The sequence below is a fragment of the Salmo salar genome, chromosome 24 (genome assembly GCF_965601325.2).
Source record: "Salmo salar chromosome 24, fSalSal1, whole genome shotgun sequence".
Lineage (NCBI taxonomy): Eukaryota > Metazoa > Chordata > Actinopteri > Salmoniformes > Salmonidae > Salmo > Salmo salar.
The window spans coordinates 4,156,748-4,178,820 of record NC_138314.1 but is presented as its reverse complement, the minus strand read 5'-3'; the positions used below and the strand labels follow the sequence as shown (position 1 = coordinate 4,178,820).

The following is a 22,073-nucleotide window of genomic DNA, read 5'->3' as shown; positions in this document are numbered from 1 at the left end:
CAGGAGGATGCCAGCTTCGTGATCCAACAGGTTGAAAAGCTCTACGATCTTGTCTAAAGCCTTCTGACACTTGTCCATGTTTCCAGAGTGGGGTGCAGCTTGTACCGTCTCCAACTTGATCACAAGGAGAACACAGATGAACACTGGGGAAATTCAAAATGTACAATGTAAGGGACACAGCACGTATGAACATGATCACACACACACGTAAAAAAATGAAATGTGTACCTAGTCATCAGCAAAATGACAAATCATGAAACCATAGATTATTCCATTACCAAGCCAAGTATGTGACAAAGGATTAACTGTCAAACTCAATATACACAAATATTACTTTAAATATTAAGTATACATATTTACCAAAGTCTGTTAGAGTTGTTCTGTGCTGGTGAGCCATGGAGACACTAATGGTGGGTTGATCGACTCACTAATACCATATGACTGGTGTCTCTAAAACAAGAAGCATTCTGATGGAAACAAAAACGTACTCCGTAAAAAAAAACGAATCACATAATGACTGTCATGAAGACATTGCATCACTAGTGTGACAAAGTATGTGTAATACTTCTCAACCCATGTCCAAGCTATTTGTTGTGTAAATTCATTCAAAACAAAGTAAATGTTATCTTAATAAATTGGTGACAATGTATCCATAATGAAGTCCAGAAATACATTATTTAATTCAATAGTCTTTATTGAATAAAGCAGTACATTTTACAAATATTTCACAGTACATTTTTTTTTATTGTACAAAATGTCATTGTACCAAAGAAAAATTATATTTCTAATGATATTAGTAGCTTCATTATCAGTCTACAAGGAAATGAAAAACAAAGTTGTTTATTGTGCAAATTGGAAAAGTAAATGTAAATAAGACATAGTGTTGATCGTATCAAAGGAAATACAACGCTACAAAAGTAAAGAAATGTTGACCCTTAAAAAAATTCTGAGTAACTTATTATTGATGTTGTAACTGCATCACGGCACCGAATAAAGCCGCACTTAACCTTGGATGATCATGGGATTTTTGAAATATATTTTGTAGTATTGCCTGCAGGTTTTCCAAGAAAATACAATTCTGATAGATTTGTTTAACAATTAACAGAATAATTTCCACAAACACACTTTAAGTTTGAATGTTGTAAAAAACATAATTGGCCAAAATAACACTCTGTGCTGAGATTTCAAAGAGTGTCTTCAGCTATTGGGTGTGCGATTAGGAAATGTACGTGCCCTACTACAAGTAGAATTTGTGAAGATGTGGCAAAAGTGACGCACCAACGGAGAATTTTTTTTACCAAGCATAAGTTGTGCTTCACATAATTCACTCACACAATTAATTTGACCTTTGACACAAAGGGGGTCTTTGACACATACTATTACGATAAACATCACTGGAAGACTCAGCCGTGTTGTTTACAGTCCTAGTAACATGTTTGTGCCCTGCGGCAAGCAGGAAAGTAACATAAGAAAGTCCTCACGGTAACACTTTATAAAAAGGCGACAGGTATAATGTGTTATTTGTCGTTATAAGAGTGTATGCACCTTTATAATAATGCGTTAAGGCTTAGGCTATGACAGGTATCCCCCTCTTTAACGTTATATCGCTCTATGTAGGACATTTTCAAATGACTCAAAATTGCTGTTATTTAGTCAGTTCTTGTTATGGGGTGATAAGACATAAGGGGGTTATATAGGCTTATAACAAGTCTTAGAATGCATTCATAACCACATCATAATGCATTATACCTGCAGTCCTTAAGTACAGTACTACCATCATCACAACTGGACTTTAAGTTCACCAATCCCCTTATCCCGCTGTGTGCATTGGTCAGGGTCTAGGCAGCATCCAATCGGTGCGTGTCCTTTAGGAGTCTGGGAAGACAAGAGGCTCTCTTCACAGACACCCCCTACTAGAAGCGCTTTTGGTGGTCATGGCAACAAAGTTCATGGTTAATACTGCTCACGCTGCAGTGCTAGTCTAGGCACAGAGTTAGCATCTCTCTCCAGCCCTGTACTGCCCCAGGCCCAAGACACGGAGAGGGGCGTAGTACGGACCAGGCCGCCATCAGCAGGCTGGCTCTTTCCTGTGCTGCTGGAGCATCTCAGTCACACTCACTATGTCCTCTTCAGGGACCTAGAGTAGAACACAGGAGAGAAGAGATTGCAATTCCTATTCCAATGCCATCAGCATCTTCAGCATGAGAAGCATTCTTACTGATGGCTCATCTCCAAAGTGTAAGGTTTCTGTGGGGTTTTCCTACATAGGATAGACCACAGGGGTATTTTAATAACACATCATATTAGTAAAAGCATTTTATCTTGGGCTCGTTGACTGACATTTGAAGATAAAAGGCTAGGGGGAGTTTAGAACAGTTTGTTAGGTCAGGTATTCATCTCTTCATGTCAAACTATCAGTGTCATTCAAGTGCCAACTATGTAGATGGCGCAGAAAGACACTGCTGACGTCAAACCAACATACAAGTTGTAAAGTCTAAGGGCAGCCAATGATTTAGCATTATCTGGCGTTGATACTTCTATGACAAATCAGAAAGTAAATATGTAATTGAAGAGCTGCTGACATTCTTGTCATTTCTGTAACCAGACACGTCAAAGTCCTGTTACACAAACACCTGCTACTGTAGTTTAGCCTTAGATATATTATCATGGCATTCATTACACACTAGCCTGAATCTCTGGCGAACAGTGCCCTCTGCTGGTCAGAATCAGAAAATACCCCCCCCCTTCTAGAGTTCTGAATTCCAAGTTACGTAGAGTAATGCTGGGTGTAACTCACATCAGCAGCTTAAGACTTACTCACCAGGGCATGGTCGAAGCTGAAGGTGCTGATATAATAGGCGGAGATGTCACTGTCAGCTAAAGGCTGGGATATCTGGGCAACAATGCCACACTCATCTGGAAAACAAGGCGGAGAGAGGGACACTAAAATATTAGTAGGCGTGATTGAATCCCAATCCCATATTTATAGTGGGTCTTTATATTATTAATAATTAGTATTAAAGGGTAGCCTACCGAAACCCAGAGGCTGTCCCCCAATGCGCACCATCCTCCACAGCTCCCCGGAAGAACTTGTGAAGAGCAGATCAGCAGGGAACCTTAAGAAGAGAGGACAAACACACACATTGCTGTTACCAACCTGATACGTCCAACTGCCCACCGACACACAGCAGGGACCACCGGTAGTCTCTTCTCCCTGCCACTGTAGCAGTGCGCCCAGATTCTGGTGAGCGAGATAACCCAGTGTGTCATGTGAGAGCTTCAGGGCAGCTCATATTTAAGAGAGGTGAAAGGAGATGAGTCTTACTGTCTCTGTGCCTCAGTGTCCATGACCAGAGAGACGTAGCCATCGATCAGGGAGAAGGAAAAGAACTTGATACAGTCCAGATCCTGGCTGGGAAGAGCGCCCTCTTTAGGACTGGGGGAGAAAATAGTTGACACTATCAGGACTGTAGGGTCTTACAGGTTAATGTTTCCAGACAAAAACATTTTCCCAGTCCTTATTAATTAGTTCATTATCAAATAGTTTACCGGATATTTTGCTCAAAGGCAAAATGTACTCCCTATATTACGATCAACCCCATGTTAATGACTGGTTTTACACAGTGGTCATCTTTTGTATTAGTAAGGCTATAACTGAGAAAAGGTCACCAAGGAAGGGCACTGTATGCAAGAGCAGGTTTCACCTGCTGGAGTAGAAGAGCACGTCGATAAGTGTGGTGGCAATGGCAGGCAGAGTGTCTGGGTCTAGACTCATCACACAGAACTGGTTCGGTGGTATCAGCACCGGGTGCACCGTAGGCTGGGGGGCTGGAAACAAAAGGAGAATATTGAGTTGGTTTTCATTTACAAATCTCAACCATGTGTGAATGAACCCTAAGCACTGGGACTGAATCGTGGTCTGAAAAGCAGTAAAGACAGTAGCTACAATGCATTGTGAAAGTATTCAGACCCCTTGACTTTCTCCACTTTTTGTTAAGTTACAGCCTTATTCTAAAATTGATTAAATAAATGTTTTCACTCTCCAATCTACACACAATACCCGATAATGACGAAGCGAAAACAGATGTATAGATTTTTGGAAACTAATAAAATCACAGAAATACCTTATTTACTGAAGTACACAGACCCTTTGCTATGATACTTGAAATTGAGCTCAGGTACATCCTGTTTCCATTGATCATCTTTGAGATGTTTCTACAACTTGAATGGAGTCCACCTGTGGTAAATTAAATTAATGATTTGGAAAGGCACAAACCTGTCTATTTAAGGTCCCACAGTTGACAGTGCATGTCAGAGCAAAGACCAAGCCATGATCCGAAGGAATTGTCCGTTGAGCTCCGAGACAGGATTGTGTTGAGGCACAGATCTTGGGAAGGATACCAAAAAATGTCTGCAGGTCCCCAAGAACACAGTGGGCTCCATCATTCTTAAATGGAAGAAGTTTGGAACCACTAAGACTCTTCCTAGAGCTGGCCGCCTGGCCAAACTGAGCAATCAGGGGAGAAAGGCCTTGGTCAGGGAGGTGACCAAGAACCCGATGGTCACTCACAGAGCTCCAGAGTTTTTCCTGTGGCGATGGGAGAACCTTCCAGAAGGACAACCATCTCTGCAGTGCTCTACCAATCAGACCTTTATGGTAGAGTGGCCAGAAGTAAGCCACTCCTCAGTAAAAAGGGACATGACAGCCCGATTGGAGTTTGCCAAAAGGCAAATAAAGGACTCAGACCATGAGAAAAACAAGATTCTCTGGTCTGGTGAAACCAAGACTGAACTCTTTGGCCTGAATGCCAAGCGTTACATCTGGAAAAAATCTGGCACCATCCTTACGGTGAAGCATGGTGGTGGCAGCATCATGCTGTGGGGATGTTTTTCAGCGGCAGGGATTGGGAGACTAGTCAGGATCAAGAGAAAGATGAACGGAGCAAAGTACAGAGACATCCTTGATGAAAACCTGCTCCAGAGCACTCAGGACCTCAGACTGGGGCGAAGGTTCACCTTCCAACATGACAACAACCCTCAGCACACAGCCAAGACAACCCAGGAGTGGCTTCGGGTCAAGTCTCTGAATGTCCTTGAGTGGCCCAGCCAGAGCCCGGATTCAAACCCGATCTAACATCTCTAGAGAGACCTGAAAATAGCTGTGCAGCGACACTCCCCATCCAACCTGGCAGAGCTGGAGAGGATCTGCAGAGAAGAATGGGAGAAACTCCCCAAATACAGGTGTACCAAGCTTGTAGCGTCATACCCAAGAAAACTCGAGGCTGTAATCTCTGCCAAAAGGTGCTTCAACAAAGTACTGAGTAAAGGGTCTGAATAAATGTGATATCAGTAAAAAAAAAAATGTTTACACATTTGCAATGTATTTCAATTTTAGAATAAGGCTGTAACGTAACAAAATGTGGAAAAAGGGGTTTGAATACTTTCCAAATGCACTGTATGCATCAGCTATTAGTCAGAGATAATGGATTTAACTGCATGTCAAATCCAAAATGGGTTAACTTTGGTGTTAATGTACATTTGTTGCACATTCCATCTGTCTCCTTCTCTCCCCATCCTTCCCCCTACCTCATCCCTCTCTCCTGAACCGTACCTTCTTTGCCGTTCTTCTGGAAGCCATTGCGGACATCTTGGCTGAGTACAGCTGAGTACTCTCCCCCCACCTCTCTGTAGATGTTGAACTCTTCCTCCAGAGTGTGGATAACTACAGCCAGGTCCTTCTCCCGCACCTGAGGAAAAAATAAATAAATAAATAAATAAATAAATAAAAAACGGAAAAAAAGCTTACTTTGTAGTCAAAATAGACTAGTTGCCTACCTGGCTCAACACTACCACCCTTGTGTAATATGCTCCTTCCCTCTTTTGACACTACCAGTATTTTGCCCTGTCATAACAGAGCCCATGAACTCTGAGAACTATGTCAGGAATTAACATATTTGCTGACGGGGCCGTCTGGCACTACGTTTGCTATTTCTGCCCACTTAACACTTTCACTGGTGAGACGTCAACAACTGCTATTAGAATATTCAGCTAAGTTCCGGTTCTCAGTACAGTGGCTGTTAATACCTCACCTGTTAAAAATGTCAAGTTGACAAATAATACAGCCTATCGCTTAGCAACTGTCACGGTTAGACATCAGGGCCATGTTTAGGAGGGTGTAACAAAACAGAATTTCTGTCTGGACATTAAGGCCCATTATGTTGTAGAAGAACAATAAATAAATCGTATCAGCCAACCCAATCAGCCCCAGGTATAAACTGGTCGGAATTACAGCCACAGTTTGCGGACTCACCAGGATGAAGTCCGTCTGATAGGTGGACAGCATGAAGACTGACACGTGCTGCTGGGCCAACGGGGCGATGACGGATTTGGCGATCTTGGTCACGCCCACCGCTTGTGAGCTGCTGGAAGCGTTGCCGTTGGAGATGACGTTGAGTGGCAGCCACACGGATCCCTCCACCTGAAGGTGCTCCGAGGGCTGTAGCTCTGGAGGGGGGAGTAGGGGAGGGGTGAGGGTCACGTCAGGACAGGGAGCAGACACACACAAACAACACACACAAGTTGGACACAGGCCAAATGCAAAGTTGTTATTTTACCAACCTAGCCTCAAGCCATGTCTACACAGCTGCTTTAAGTAATTTCCTCTGAACTCCACCCCGACTGCCAGTGCCTTCCTTCATGGGGCTCTAAAATACCTACGCTATTTATAAACTATGAGTTAGCTATGAGTTACAACCAGGAAGTGGATCCTATGTCATGACATAGAAACAAGTTGGGACTAGGATGGAGTTTCCCAAAGAGACTGATCTAAAGTCAGTTTCGTAGTTGTACCTCTAAGTGGTTGAGATTAAGATTTGGGGAGGGTAAGGTGATTCTGGAGCAGTAGGCTACTTCTATCACTAGACTGCTTGATGGTTATTGTGTGTGTGTGTGTGTGTGTGTGTGGTCTGGGCAGGGGTCAAGTGTCAGGGTTCAACCAGACCCTCCTAACTCTCCGCTCTGTTTGCACCAGTCTATTCACACCGGATGGGCACGGGCCAGGGAAAACAACACTATTCCCTACTGGGCCTAGAGGGTCTAAACTGACCCATAAACAGGATATTGCTCAGTCCTCACCTTCATTGCAAAACAGTGTTTTAATCAGTTATTTGGTGACAAGTGAATATATTTTGTATAGTTGCATACTTTAATGTTTCACTATTTTTATTTGTATGACATTCATTGAGTAGGATGGTCCTGGTGCACAACCACCATTTACAGTTGAAGTCAGAAGTTTACATACACTTAGGTTGGAGTCATTAAAACTCGATTTTCAACCACTCCACAAAACTATAGTTTTGGCAAGTCGGTTAGGACAACTACTTTGTGCATGACACAAGTAATTCTTCCAACAATTGTTTACAGACAGATTATTTCACTGTATCACAATTCCAGTGGGTCAGAAATGTACATACACTAAGTTGACTGTGCCTTTAAACAGCTTGGAAAATTCCAGAAAATGATGTCATGGCTTTAGAAGCTTCTGATAAGCTAATTGACATCATTTGAGTCAATTGGAGGTGCACCTACAGATGCATTTCAAGGCCTACCTTCAAACTCAGTGCCTCTTTGCTTGACATTATGGTAAACTCAAAAGAAATCAGCCCAAGACCTCAGGAAAAAAAAAGTCTGGTTCATCCTTGGGAGCAATTTCCAAACGCCTGATGAAGGTACCACGTTCATCTGTACAAACAATAGTATGCAAGTATAAACACCAAGGGACCACGCAGCCGTCATAATGTTCTGTCTCCTAGAGATGAACATACTTTGGTGCGAAAAGTGCAAAACAATCCCAGAACAACAGCAAAGGACCTTGTGAAGATGCTGGAGGAAACAGGTACAAAAGTATCTATATCCACAGTTAAATGTGTCCTATATCGACATAACCTGAAAAGCCGCTCAGCAAGGAAGAAGCCACTGCTCCAAAACCGCCATAAAAAAGCTAGGACTACGGTTTGCAACTGCACATGGGGACAAAGATCATACTTTTTGGAGAAATGTCCTCTGGGCTGATGAAACAAAAAAATATAACTAGTTGAACATAATGACCATCGTTATGTTTGGAGGAAAAAGGGGGATGCTTGCAAGCCGAAGAACACCATCCCAACCGTGAAGCACGGGGGTGGCAGCATCATGTTGTGGGGGTGCTTTGCTGCAGGAGGGGCTGGTGCACGTCACAAAATAGATGGCATCACGAGAAAGGAAAATTATATATCCACATAATTTAAGCAACATCTCAAGACATCAGTCAGGAAGTTAAAGCTTGGTCGCAAATGAGTCTTCCAAATGGACAATGACCCCAAGCATACTTCCAAAGTTGTGGCAATATGGCTTAAGGACAACAAAGTCAAGGTATTGGAGTGGCCATCACAAAGCCCTGACCTCGAACCTGTAGAAAATTTGTGGGCAGAACTGAAAAAGCGTGTGCGAGCAAGGAGCCCTACAAACCTGACTCAGTTACACTAGCTCTGTCAGGAGGAATGGGCCAAAATTCACCCAACTTATTGTGGGAAGCTTGTGGAAGGCTACCCGAAACGTTTGACCCAAGTTAAACAATTTAAAGGCAATGCTACCAAATACTAATTGAGTGTAATGTAAACTTCTGACCTACTGGGAATGTGATAAAAGAAATAAAAGCTGAAGTAAATCATTCTCTCTACTATTATTCTGACATTTCACATTCTTAAAATAAAGATCCTAACGGACCTAAGACAGGGACTTTTTACTGTGATTAAATGTCAGGAATTGTGAAAAACTGAGTTTAAATGTATTTGGCTAAGGTGTATGTAAACTTCTGACTTCAACTGTATATAAGACACAGGCTAATAATGCATTGTACTGGATTGAACCATGTATGCATTCAGCTCTGAGTTTTCTAAAGGAAATGTGTTTGTTGCTGTTACTTTATCCTCTATAGCATTATGTTTCAAATGTGTGAAGTGAACTTGTTTTTCATCCCCTGAAGTAATTGAACACTTGTTGACTGGGAAACTAAATGGTATTTATTCACAACATTAACAGGCAGTTCCAGGACCCTTCAATCACTAATGAAACGTCACTCGCTCATACCCTCCCTCTCTTTCCCCCTATTGCTCTCGCTCTGTCATTCCCCTTTCCATCTCTCTATTCCCCTTCAAAAGGGCCACTGTTCTGATTACAATAATTTGTCAGAAGAAGCCCCTTGTGGCTTCTCTGCACCAGCTTTCACCTCTTAAAATAGAAAGAGAGAAGGCCCGGAGGCAGTATGCGCCCGTAATATCAACTACATCTGTGAGAAAAAGACGCTGGGAATAATATGACTCAAAGATAAGAATGGGCCATAAAAACATGTGATGTGACGTTGAAGTTGTTGCAGCATGTTAAGGGAGTGTGATTGAGAATAGGCCATGGACGGAGGTTTGTTAAGTGGTGCCTCTGGTTAACTTGATAAGAAGTAGGGGAATCATTTACCTTTAAATCCCTCTTCATCAAGGACGACAGTGAAGTTCTCTGGGGTCTCTGTCAGACTGAAGAACTTGCATCTGAGAGAGACGGAGAAAGAGAGAAAGGGATAGACAAGAGGCAAACTGCTGGCCAATCACCAAGCCAAGCTCTAGTCTTCCCTGTGCCAACATTCCCCCAGCTTGGTCTGCTCTGCTCACAATGTGTGTGTGCCCAAATCAACAAGGTCCTGCTTTGCTTCAATCACCCACAGTTTTTATTTTTTTTTATCCTGGAGAGAGCAGAGCCAGACCTGTTTTTAGATGGGTTGGCAGCACAGTCATTCTTTCGAGGGCCCCATTTGTTAGGCCTATTGCTGTGTAGCCTAGCAGTGGGGAGCACTGGGAACATTGAGGTAAGCGGGGGACTCGGAGTAGATTCACTTCAGGCCTGAACCCAAAATACTTAGGTCTCAGATTTTGGGACAGGGGGAGTTTCAGGGACACACAGTTGTCTTTGTGGCAGGCGGTCCCCTGCCCAGCGGGAGAGAGATCCATTCAGGAGAACTATGGGATGAGATCGGGCCCTGGGCAGAATACAAAGTTGAACATGTCCAGGAGAGGAGTGTACTGAAAGAGCAGGTTTCACAAAGTGCTAGTCAGTGCATTCAGCATAATGATAAGGGTCTCATTAAACCCCACCCCTCTCCCCTGCAAAGCGGTAGTTGCAAAACGGAAGAGAACAGACATAGCCTAGTCCCAGATCGGATGGTGCTCTAGGTCTATATACTAGTCAACTTCTATGGTCGTTGTCATGAGTGCAAAGTTGCAGAGTCAGACCATCTAATCTTCTGGATGATTAAACTGTGCAACATCCTCCCCCCCCTCATCATCCCGTCTCCCACCAGCTGCATTACACTAGAATACGGTCCTACTCAGCAAAATGTAATCTGCTGGTTCCATGAGACGGGGAAATTCATCTAAAAGAGGGGGGTGTGTCTGAAATGGCACCCTATTCCCTACATAGTGCACTACTTTTGACCATGGTAATGCATAAAAAGTAGAGCACTGCACATCATACAGTAAGAAATAGGGGAGCCATTTTGGACGCAGCCAAAAAAAAAAAAGACAGCTACACCCAGCCGACTGTATAGCGAGCAAGGTAGCGAGCTAACATAGCAGCCCATTGTCTCCTGCCACCTCCTAGCCAGCCCTTCCTGTTGACCTCTCACTCTGTCCAGCTCTACAGCTACTTCCTGATAGGTAGCCAGTGCCAAGGCCCAGAGTATGAACGGGGCTTGTAAAAATTTGCTTCAGGATTTTAGGCCTAGATTTTCCACTTGTTATTGTTAAGCCCGCAAGAAGAAGGGAGAGAGGACAGTGCTAGCAACCCTCTGTCTGCTTTGTTTAGGCTAGCCTTCTCATGGAAAAAACATTAAAAGCTCATGAATTATTTTTATACCAGCGGGAGAGTGCATTATAGTTAGCCTAATTGGTAACAATTTACTTTGACTTCCTATTCATAACACATTAATTACAAAACTATAAACATCTCATGAACTTGTTATAACAGGTCCCAACCACATTATTAAAGGTTCATGAAATATATCCATAGCACATTCATGTCATGCTATGCAAGAGCTCATTTTTAGGTATCTTAATAGATGCATTATCACAATGTCAGCATAGCGTCATTACGGCTGTTCTCAAAAGTGTGGTTCTGCCATACCAGCTCTTAGTGAATATGACAAAAGGCCAAACCACGTTTAGAAAATGATGCTAATATATAGCCAGCCTGTACCAGCCCCATTTCCCCCACTGGCCAGTACAGACCCTTGACTTAGCTTCTTTTTCTTCTCACTGAGGTCAATGGTGCATGAAAATCCTGACAGGGTTGAATCCTCAAGGTAAATTCTACGGATCAAATCATGTAGTTGAGGGTCATATCATAACTCTTTCGTAACTCATTAACAGCCCTCCACATCACAATTAACTTGGTCATGCTGGTCTATAAAACGCACACATGAATGAATTATATGCAGTCAATGTAATGTAATTTCTATTTTTCCATTCATAAAACAAGAATATATAAACATGCCTCACATTTTCCAGATGTAGCTAGCACATAAAACAATTGATGAGGACATCACCAAAGAATCCTACTACTGCCATTTTTCAGTATGACTTTTCTTGAATAGATGAATAGCCTAGTGGTTAGAGCGTCGGGCCAGTAACCGAAAGGTTGCTGGATCGAATCCCCGAGCTGACAAGGTAAAAAATCTGTCGTTCTGCCCCTGAACAAGGCAGTCATTGGTAGGCCGTCATTGTAAATAAGAGTTTGTTCTTAACTGACTTGCCTAGTTAAATAAAGATTACTTTTTTTTTTTTAAATGTTCAAAGCATTCAAATTTAATTCCCCATTTCAGACTCATAGCAATAGTTATTTAAGTATATATATATTAAAAAAAAGATTAATATTGCAGGAGTTTCCCCTTGAAATCAGACATATCCGTGGTAAGGACAATCTGGTTGCTGATAGTCTTTCATGGATGGGCAGTCAATAAGTTGTGTGTTTAGCCAGTATGTCCCTGGCACACATTTTGTTTTGACTAAACGGTTTGCCGTATTTTAGATAAGGTTTGTTTTGGTTGGGCTCGTACCAAGGGAGTGAGAGTTATAGAAATGTATGTGATTTTACCTCTGTTTTTCAAAACTTCCGAGTTTTAGGCAGCTATATAAAAAATATAAAAAGGAAACAATGTTATATATATATATATATATATCAGACATATCAGTGTGGATGACGGATCACCACCTCAAGCTGAACCTCGGCAAGACGGAGCTGCTCTTCCTCCCGGGGAAGGACTGCCCGTTCCATGATCTCGCCATCACGGTTGACAACTCCCTTGTGTCCTCCTCCCAGAGTGCTAAGAACCTTGGCGTGATCCTGGACAACACCCTGTCGTTCTCCACTAACATCAAGGCGGTGACCCGATCCTGTAGGTTCATGCTCTACAACATTCGCAGAGTACGACCCTGCCTCACACAGGAAGCGGCGCAGGTCCTAATCCAGGCACTTGTCATCTCCCGTCTAGATTACTGCAACTCGCTGTTGGCTGGGCTCCCTGCCTGTGCCATTAAACCCCTACAACTCATCCAGAATGCCGCAGCCCGTCTGGTGTTCAACCTTCCCAAGTTCTCTCACGTCACCCCGCTCCTCCGCTCTCTCCACTGGCTTCCAGTTGAAGCTCGCATCCGCTACAAGACCATGGTGATTGCCTACGGAGCTGTGAAGGGAACGGCACCTCCATACCTTCAGGCTCTGATCAGGCCCTACACCCAAACAAGGGCACTGCGTTCATCCACCTCTGGCCTGCTGGCCCCCCTACCTCTGAGGAAGCACAGTTCCCGCTCAGCCCAGTCAAAACTGTTCGCTGCTCTGGCACCCCAATGGTGGAACAAGCTCCCTCATGACGCCAGGACAGCGGAGTCAATCACCACCTTCCGGAGACACCTGAAACCCCACCTCTTTAAGGAATACCTAGGATAGGATAAAGTAATCCTTCTAACCCCCCCCCCCCCCCCCCTAAAAGATTTAGATGCACTATTGTAATGTGGTTGTTCCACTGGATATCATTTGGTGAATGCACCAATTTGTAAGTCGCTCTGGATAAGAGCGTCTGCTAAATGACTTAAATGTAATGTGTGTGTATATATATATATATATATATATATATATATATATATATATATATATATATATATATATATATATATATATATATATATAATAAAAAAATATTCATTCCAGGGTTTTTATTTATTTGTATTATTTTCTACATTGTAGAATAATAGTGAAGACATCAAAACTATGAAATAACACATATGGAATCATGTAGTAAGCAAAACAGTGTTAAACAAATCAAAATATATTTTATATTTCAGATTCTTCAAATAGCCACCCTTTGCCTTGATGACAGCTTTGCACACTCTTGGCATTCTCTCATACAGCTTCATGAGGTAGGCACCTGGAATGTATCTCAATGAACAGGTGTGCCTTGTTAAAAGTTAATTTGTGGAATTTCTTTCCTTCTTAATGTGTTTGAACCAATCAGTTGTGTTGTGACAAGGTATGGGTGGTATACCGAAGATAGCCCTATTTGGTAAAAGACCAAGTCCATATTATGGCAAGAACAGCTCAAATAAACAAAAGAGAAATGACAGTCCATCATGACTAAGACATGAAGGTCAATCAATCCAGAAAATGGCAAGAACTTGCAAAAACCATCAAGCGCTATGATGAAACTAGCTCTCACAAGGACCGATACAGGAAAGGAAGAAGTTAAAGTTAAATGCACTTCAGATTGCAGCCCAAATAAATGTTTCACAGAATTCAAGTAACAGACTAGAGGTCGACCGATTAATCAGGGCCGATTTCAAGTTTTCATAACAAATCGGTAATCGGCCTTATTGGATGCCAATTATGGCCAATTACATTGCAATCCATGAGGAAACTGCGTGGCAGGCTGACCACCTGTTATGTGAGTGCAGTGTCAAAAGGACCTTGTGGCTACAATGAGCCAAGGTAAGTTGCTAACTAGCATTAAACTTATCTTATAAAAAACAATCAATCTTCACATAATCACTAGTTAATCTAGTAATATCATCAACCATGTGTAGTTAACTAACTTGTCCTGCGTTGCATATCATCAATGCGGTGCCTGTTAATTTATCATCGAATCACAGCCTACTGCCTTGGGGTGGCAGGGTAGGTTAGAGCATTGGGCTAGTAACCGAAAGGTTGCAAGTTCGAATCCCCGAGCTGACAAGGTACAAATCTGTCGTTCTGCCCCTGAACAAGACTGTTCCTAGGCCGTCATTGAAAATAAGAATTTGTTCTTAACTGACTTGCCTAGTAAAATAAAAAAATACTTTGACAAACGGGTGATGATTTAACAAAAGCGCATTCGTGAAAAAAAGCATTTGTTGCAGAAATGTACCAAACCATAAACATTTCTTAAAATCAATACAAAGAAGTATATATTTTTTAAACCTACATATTTAGTTAAAATAAATGCATGTTAGCAGGCAATATTAACTATGGAAATTGTGTCACTTCTCTTGCATTCAGTGCAAGCAGAGTCAGGGTATATGCAACAGTTTGGGCCGCATGGCTCGTTGCAAACTGTTTCTTCCTAACAAAGACCGTCATTAATTTGCCTGAATTTTACATAATTATGACATAACATTGAAGGTTGTGTAATGTAACTGCAATATTTAGACTTTGGGTTGCCACCCATTCGACAAAATACAGAATGGTTCCGTATTTCACTGAAAGAATAAACGTTTTGTTTTCGAAATGATAGTTTCCGGATTTGACTATATTAATGACCAAAGGCTCGTATTTCTGTGTATTTATTATAATTAAGTCTATGATTTGATATTTGATGGAGCAGTCTGATTGAGCGGTGGTAGGCAGCAGCAGGCTCGTAAGCATTCATTCAAACAGCACTTAACTGCGTTTGCGAGCAGCTCTTAGCAATGCTTGAGGCACAGCGCTCTTTATGACTTCAAGCCTATCAACTCCCGAGATTAGGCTGCCAATACCAAAGTGCCTATTAGAACATCCAATAGTCAAAGGTATATGAAATACAAATGGTAGAGAGAAATAGTTGACGAGTCATAATTCCTATAATAACTACAACCTAAAACTTCTTAACTGGGAATATTGAACCACCAGCTTTCATATGTTCTCATGTTCTGAGCAAGGAATTTAAACGAAAGCTTTTTTACATGGCACATATTGCACTTTTACTTTCTTCTCCAACACTGTGTTTTTGCATTATTTAAACCAAATTGAACATGTTTCATTATTTATGAGACTAAGATTTTATGTATTATATTAAGTAAAATGTAAAAAAAAAGGTTCACTCAGTATTGTTGTAATTGTCATTATATTCTCTGTGTGTGTGTGTGTGTGTGTGTGTGTGTGTGTGTGTGTGTGTGTTTATATATATATATATATATATAACATTTCGGCCGATTAACAGGTTTCAGCTTTTTTTGGTCCACCAATAACAGACATCTCAGCATCAACTGTTCAGAGGAGACTGCGTGAAATCAGGCCTTCATGGTCAAATTGCTGCAAAGAAACCACGACTAAAGGACACCAATAAGAAGAAGAGACTTGCTTCGGCCAAGAAACACGAGCAATGGACATTAGACAGGTGAAAATCTGTCCTTTGGTCTGATGAGTTCAAATTTGAGATTTTTGGTTCCAACTGCAGTGTCTGTGACGCTGAGTAGGTGAACGGATGATCTCCGCATGTGTTGTTCCCACCGTGAAGCATGGAGGAGACGGTGTGGTGGTGCTTTGCTGGTGACACTGTCAGTGATTTATTTAGAATTCAAGGCACACTTAACCAGCATGGCTACCACAGCACTCTGCAGCGACAGACCATCCCATGTGGTTTTCGCTTAGTGGGACTATCATTTGTTTTTCCAACAGGACAATGACCCAACACACCTCCAGGCTGTGTAAGGGCTATTTGACCAAGAAGGAGAGTGATGGAGTGCTGCATCAGATGACCTGGCCTCCACAATCACCCGACCTCAACCCAATTGAGATGGTTTGGGATGAGTTGGACTGCAGAGTGAAGGAAAAGCAGTCAAGTGCTCAGCATATGTGGGTACTCCTTCAAGACTGTTGGAAAAGCATTCCAGGTGAAGCTGGTTGAGAGAATGCCAAGAGTGTACAAAGCTGTCATCAAGGCAAAGGGTGGCTACTTTGAAGAATCTCAAATATATTTTGATTTGTTTAACACTTTTTTGGTTACTACATGATTCCATATGTGTTATTTAATAGTTTTGTCGTCTTCACTATAATTCTACAATGTAAAAATATAAAAAATAAAGAAAAACCCTGGAATGATTAGGTGTCCAAATTTGACTTGCATGCATGCATGTATGTATGATGTTTTGTCGAAGTGTTGACAGCCAGTAAACACCATGTTTATATTGGACAAGGCAATGCATTTAAATAGCGACGCATTTAAGTGGATCATGTTGTGAAATTGAAGTTGTTTTCTGTCGGTTTTGTCCAACAAAATATATATTTGTTGTCTTAAGGGGGAAGGTGTTACAGGATTTGGCTTTTCCATTTATATTTCAAGGTTGGACGTTAGCAGTTTGGGCACACCGATTGGTGTCACCTCGTTAGTCAGTATGTGTTAGACCTGTGCTGGCTTGTCATCTCGTTAGTGAGAAGGTGTTTCATCTGTGTTGGCACAGGTGATATTTAAGAGCTGCTGGCCCAGTGCGCCAGTTGACTTGAGAGTTGGGGAGGGTTAACACCTTCAGTTAGCTCGCCCCATTTGATTTCTTAAAATAAAAAAATAAATCTCATCTTCCTTGTTTTTCCTTTTGCTCCACTTTGGTTTGCTTCCAGTCTTTAAGTTTAGTGTGGGTTTTATTTTTGTTTGTCTCTTATGCAAATTTATTGGGCACTCCTGGTGTGTGTCTTTTAGGTCCCCGTTGATGCTAATCAACTTTCAGTGGACACCCCATGGGTATCTTTCAGAACCCGACCCATTTTGGTTGTTGCTAGGGACTTTGTTCGTTCTCCCTTCCGTTTGATAAACTATTTTTGGTTTCTTGCTGGGAAACACTGACAGGGATGTTCCCCAGCAAGAAACCAAAAATTGTCACTCAAACAGAAGGGGGAACTAACAAAGAGTCCCTAACAACAACCAATAGGAGTTCATGACTGACATTGTATGTTTGCACATTTAAAATAAAAAATAGCTAATAAGAAACCAAAAGAATGCTAGGTTGTAACCCGAAGTGAACACAGTTGAAGTCGGAAGTTAACAAACTTAGTTTAAATGTATTTGGCTAAGGTGTATCACAATTCCTGACATTTAATCCTAGTAAAAATCAACTGTCTTGGGTCAGTTAGGATCACCACTATTTTAAGAATGTGAAATGTCAGAATAATAGAGAATAATTTATTTCAGCTTTCATCCCATTCCCAGTGGGTCAGAAGTTTACATACACTCAATTAGAATTTGGTAGCATTGCCTTTAAATTGTTGGGTCAAACATTTTGGGTAGCCTTCCACAAGCTTCCCACAACACGTTGGGTGAATTTTGGCCCATTCCTCCTGACAGAGCTTGTAGGCCTCCTTGCTCGCAAGGAGATCCCTGATGTCCTTACACAGCTCTCTGGTCTTGGCCATTGTGGAGAGGTTGGAGTCTGTTTGATTGAGTGTGTGGACAGGTGTCTTTTATACAGGTAACGAGTTCAAACAGGTGCAGTTAATACAGGTAATGAGTGGAGAACAGGAGGGCATCTTAAAGAAAAACAAACAGGTCTGTGAGAGCCGGAATTCTTACTGGTTGGTAGGTGATCAAATACTTATTAATTTGAATTTTATTGCATGACATAACTTTAAAAAAAATCATACAATGTGATTTTCTAGATTTTTGTTTTAGATTCCGTCTCTCACAGTTGAAGTGTACCTATGATAAAAATTACAGACCTCTACATGCTTTGTAAGTAGGAACACTGCCGATTTTGCAGGTTTATCAAATACTTGTTCTCCCCACTGTAAGTGGCTCGGGGAACAAAACATAGATATTTTGGCTCCATGGCCAGGAAACTCCCCAGACCTTAATCCCATTGAGAACTTGGTCAATCCTCAAGGAGGCGGGTGGACAAACAAAAACCCACAAATTCTGACAAACTCCAAGCATTGATTGAGCATGAATGGGCTGCCATCAGTCAGGATGTGGCCCAGAAGTTAATTGACAGCATGCCAGGGCAGATTTTCAAGACCTCTGCAAAGAAGGGTCAACACTGCAAATATTGACTCATTGCATCAACTTCATGTAATTGTCAATAAAAGCCTTTGGCACTTATGAAATGCTTGTAATTATACTTCAGTATTCCATAGTAACATCTGACAAAAATATCTAAAGACACTGAAGCAGAAAACTTTGGAAATTAATATTTGTGCCATTCTCAAAACTTTTGGCCACGACTGTATGCTTGGGGTCATTGTCCATTTGGAAGACCCATTTGCGACCAAGCTTTAACTTCCTGACTGATGTCTTGAGATGTTGCTTTAATATATCCACATAATTTTCCTACCTCATGATGCCATCTATTTTGTGAAGTGCACCAGCCCCTCCTGCAGCAGAGCACCCACACAACATGATGCTGTCACCCCCGTGCTTCACAGTTGGGATGGTGTTCTTTGGCTTGCAAGCCTCCCCATTTTTCCTCCAAACATAACGATGGTCATTATGGCCAAACAGTTCTATTTTTGTTTCATCAGACTAGAGGACATTTCTCCAAAAAGTACGATCTTTGTCCCCATGTGCAGTTGCAAACCGTTGAAAAACGAGTTTTAATGACTCCAACCTAAGTGTATGTAAACTTCCGACTTCAACTGTATGTCCTGTTTTAAAATAGTGAAATGGCTACCTAACATTGTAACAAAATGTTTCATTCGTTTTATGACAAATTTCTAACTTTTATTTACAGAGTTGGAAAACGTGTTGACATTGTGCCAGGGGCTTAGCTAGCTGCTAGCTAAATTAGCTAATGAATAAGGGGGAAATGCTGGCTAGCTTTACCACCCTGTTTGATTATGTTCTACTCACAAAAATAGTTAAGAGTCTGAATCTTTGAATATCAACCTTTGTTAAATCTTTTTTTTTTTTTTAAGTCACAGATAACTGCCAATAGTAGGATTCTTTGGCAATATCCTCAGCAATTGATTTATGTGCTAGCTACATTGGAAAATTGTAATAAAAATGTTCATATTTCCTTGAACCATTCTGTGTTGTGTCCGTATTCTTCTTGATAAGTGAGGCATGTTTATAAATGCATTTGAAATTAAATAGAAATGACAGTACATTGACTGCATATAATTAATAAATAGACCTTTAATGTTGGTGTTCTAGATCATAGTGGCAAACTGCACAGTTAAATTACCAAAAGCTATAAATGCTTTATAAATGGGGGGAAAAAAAAGACTACTTTGACTGCATAGAATTCATACATAGACCTTTCATGTGTGCGTTATAGACCAGTATGACCAAGTTAATTGGGATGTGGAGGAGGGCTGTTAATGAGTTACGAAAGAGTATATATATATATATATATATATATAGTTTGGCCTTTTGACATATTCACTAAGAGCTGGTATAGCAGAAGTACACTTTTGAGAACAACCATGACACTACACTGTCATTGTAATGATGCATCTATTAAGATACCCAAATATGAGCTCTTGCATAGCATGATATGAATGCACTATGGATATATTGTATTAAGCTTTAATAACGCGGTTGGGTCCCGTTATAACACATTCATGAAATGCCTGTGTATTATAAATGCATTATGGATATGTAGTCAAAGTAAGTCGTTACCGCCTAATTTAAGCAGGCACTTTTTTAATGGTTTGGAGCCGGGTCTTCAACCTCCCATCTGCGTAACACCGTTGATGGGTTAGTTTCCTGTTTCTGTGGTAATCATTCACATTTTTCTATGAAGCTTCTTCAAAACATCTGAGGCACTGACGGGGAGATTCAACATTATAATTCTATATTCTAGGCTTAGATGAGAAAACTAAGCATCCATTCCATTATGTCCTCAGTTCACTGCATGTAGCAACAAAGGCACAGTCATACCTTAATGATTGGTGATGAACAAGAAAAAACAAGTTATTTCTTTGGTGGCGTTGAGTGAGCAGACGTACAGTACATTTGTGAGAGACGGCAAGAGAGCGAGCGAACTTGATTTTGCAACTGATGTTTCATCGGAAGAAGTGGGAGGGGTGTGAGCCATGATGATGTCATTCTATTATGCACAATCTCTCACCATTTCTGGTGACCATGGTGTGTATGTGAGCGTGCACATTAACTGAGGCGCAGTGGACAGGGTTAAAAGCAAAAAGTTCCTTGGCGTGCACATCACTGAGGACATAAAAATGGTTCCAACACACCGACACTGTGCTGAACAAGGCGCAACAGTGCCTCTTCAAACGGAGGCGACTGAAGAAATTTGTCATGGCCCCTCAAACTTTTACAGATGCACCATTGAGAGCATTCTGTCGGGCTGCATCACCGCCTGGTACGGCAACTACACCGCTTTCAACCCCATGGCTCTCCAGAGAGTGGTGCGGTCAGCCAAAACAAAGACCAAGAAGATCATTAAGGACCTCAGCCACCCAAGCCATGATCTGTTCACCCAAGGGCTGTTGAGGTGACCACATTACCGCCAAACCGGCGGTCACTAGTCACGAAGGCAGTCAAATTCAACATGACCGATTAGTCACGATAATTACTCTTCTCCAAGCTCTGCTGATGGTCATTAGTAGCCAACCAAACTTGCTAACTGCCTGGTACTCAGCACTATTGTCCCTGTAATGACTCTGACATCAATGCAAATGTATTCAAAAATCTAATCAAACACTTCATGAGAGCCCATGAGCTCATGTTGCACAACATTTCTATAGGCTATGCAATTGCGGGAGAAAACATTGATGGCCGCTAGTAAAAAGACAAGGATCCCATCAGCGTTCTATAGGCTAGACCACCTATATTTCTCAACTTTCCAAATGTTAACCTCTCTGGGCTAGGCGGGACGAATTCGTCCCACCTACGCAACAGCCAGTGTAATCCAGTGGCGCGATTTTCAAATACCTTAAAAATCCTATTACTTCAATTTCTCAAACATATGACTATTTTACAGCTATTTCAAGACAAGACTCACGTTAATCTAACCACACTGTCCGATTTCAAAAAGGCTTTACAACGAAAGCAAAACATTAGATTATGTCAGCAGAGTACCCAGCCAGAAATAATCAGACACACATTTTTCAAGCTAGCATATAATGTCACAAAAACCCAGAAGACAGCTAAATGCAGCACTAACCTTTGATGATCTTCATCAGATGACAACCCTAGGACATGATGTTATACAATACATGCATGTTTTGTTCAATCAAGTTCATATTTATATCAAAAAACAGCTTTTTACATTAGCATGTGACGTTCAGAACTAGCATACCCCCCGCAAACTTCCGGGGAATTTACTAAATTACTCACGATAAACGTTCACAAAAAGCATAACAATTATTTTAAGAATTATAGATACAGAACTTCTCTATGCACTCGATATGTCCGATTTTAAAATAGCTTTTTGGTGAAAGCACATTTTGCAATATTCTAAGTACATAGCCCAGCCATCACGGGCTAGCTATTTAGACACCCGGCAAGTTTAGCCTTCACCAAAATCAGGTTTACTATAACAAAAATGTTATTACCTTTGTTGTCTTCGTCAGAATGCACTCCCAGGACTTCTACTTCAATAACAAATGTTGGTTTGGTCCCAAATAATCCATCGTTATATCCAAATAGCGGCGTTTTGTTCGTGCGTTCCAGAAACTATCCGAAATGGTAAATCAGGGTCGTGCGCATGGCGCAATTCGTGACAAAAAAATTCTAAATATTCCATTACCGTACTTCGAAGCATGTCAACCGCTGTTTAAAAATCAATTTTTATGCAATTTATCTCGTAAAAAAGCGA

The 22,073-nt window shown here is 41.4% G+C and overlaps 1 protein-coding gene across 1 annotated transcript in view; it reads right to left on the bottom strand.

The window, feature by feature from the left end:
- Window positions 1-1,685: 1,685 nt before the first annotated feature.
- Window positions 1,686-22,073, bottom strand: part of castor1 (cytosolic arginine sensor for mTORC1 subunit 1) — a 34,322-nt gene continuing 13,934 nt past the window's right edge. The window contains exons 2-9 of the mRNA XM_014171237.3: window positions 9,508-9,578; window positions 6,311-6,504; window positions 5,612-5,747; window positions 3,705-3,828; window positions 3,326-3,436; window positions 3,034-3,116; window positions 2,822-2,916; window positions 1,686-2,137 (exon numbers count right to left, since the gene is read on the bottom strand). Of these exons, the coding sequence (XP_014026712.1) occupies window positions 2,069-2,137; window positions 2,822-2,916; window positions 3,034-3,116; window positions 3,326-3,436; window positions 3,705-3,828; window positions 5,612-5,747; window positions 6,311-6,504; window positions 9,508-9,578 (883 nt within the window). The 3' untranslated portion in view covers window positions 1,686-2,068. The remainder of the gene's footprint in view (window positions 2,138-2,821; window positions 2,917-3,033; window positions 3,117-3,325; window positions 3,437-3,704; window positions 3,829-5,611; window positions 5,748-6,310; window positions 6,505-9,507; window positions 9,579-22,073) is intronic.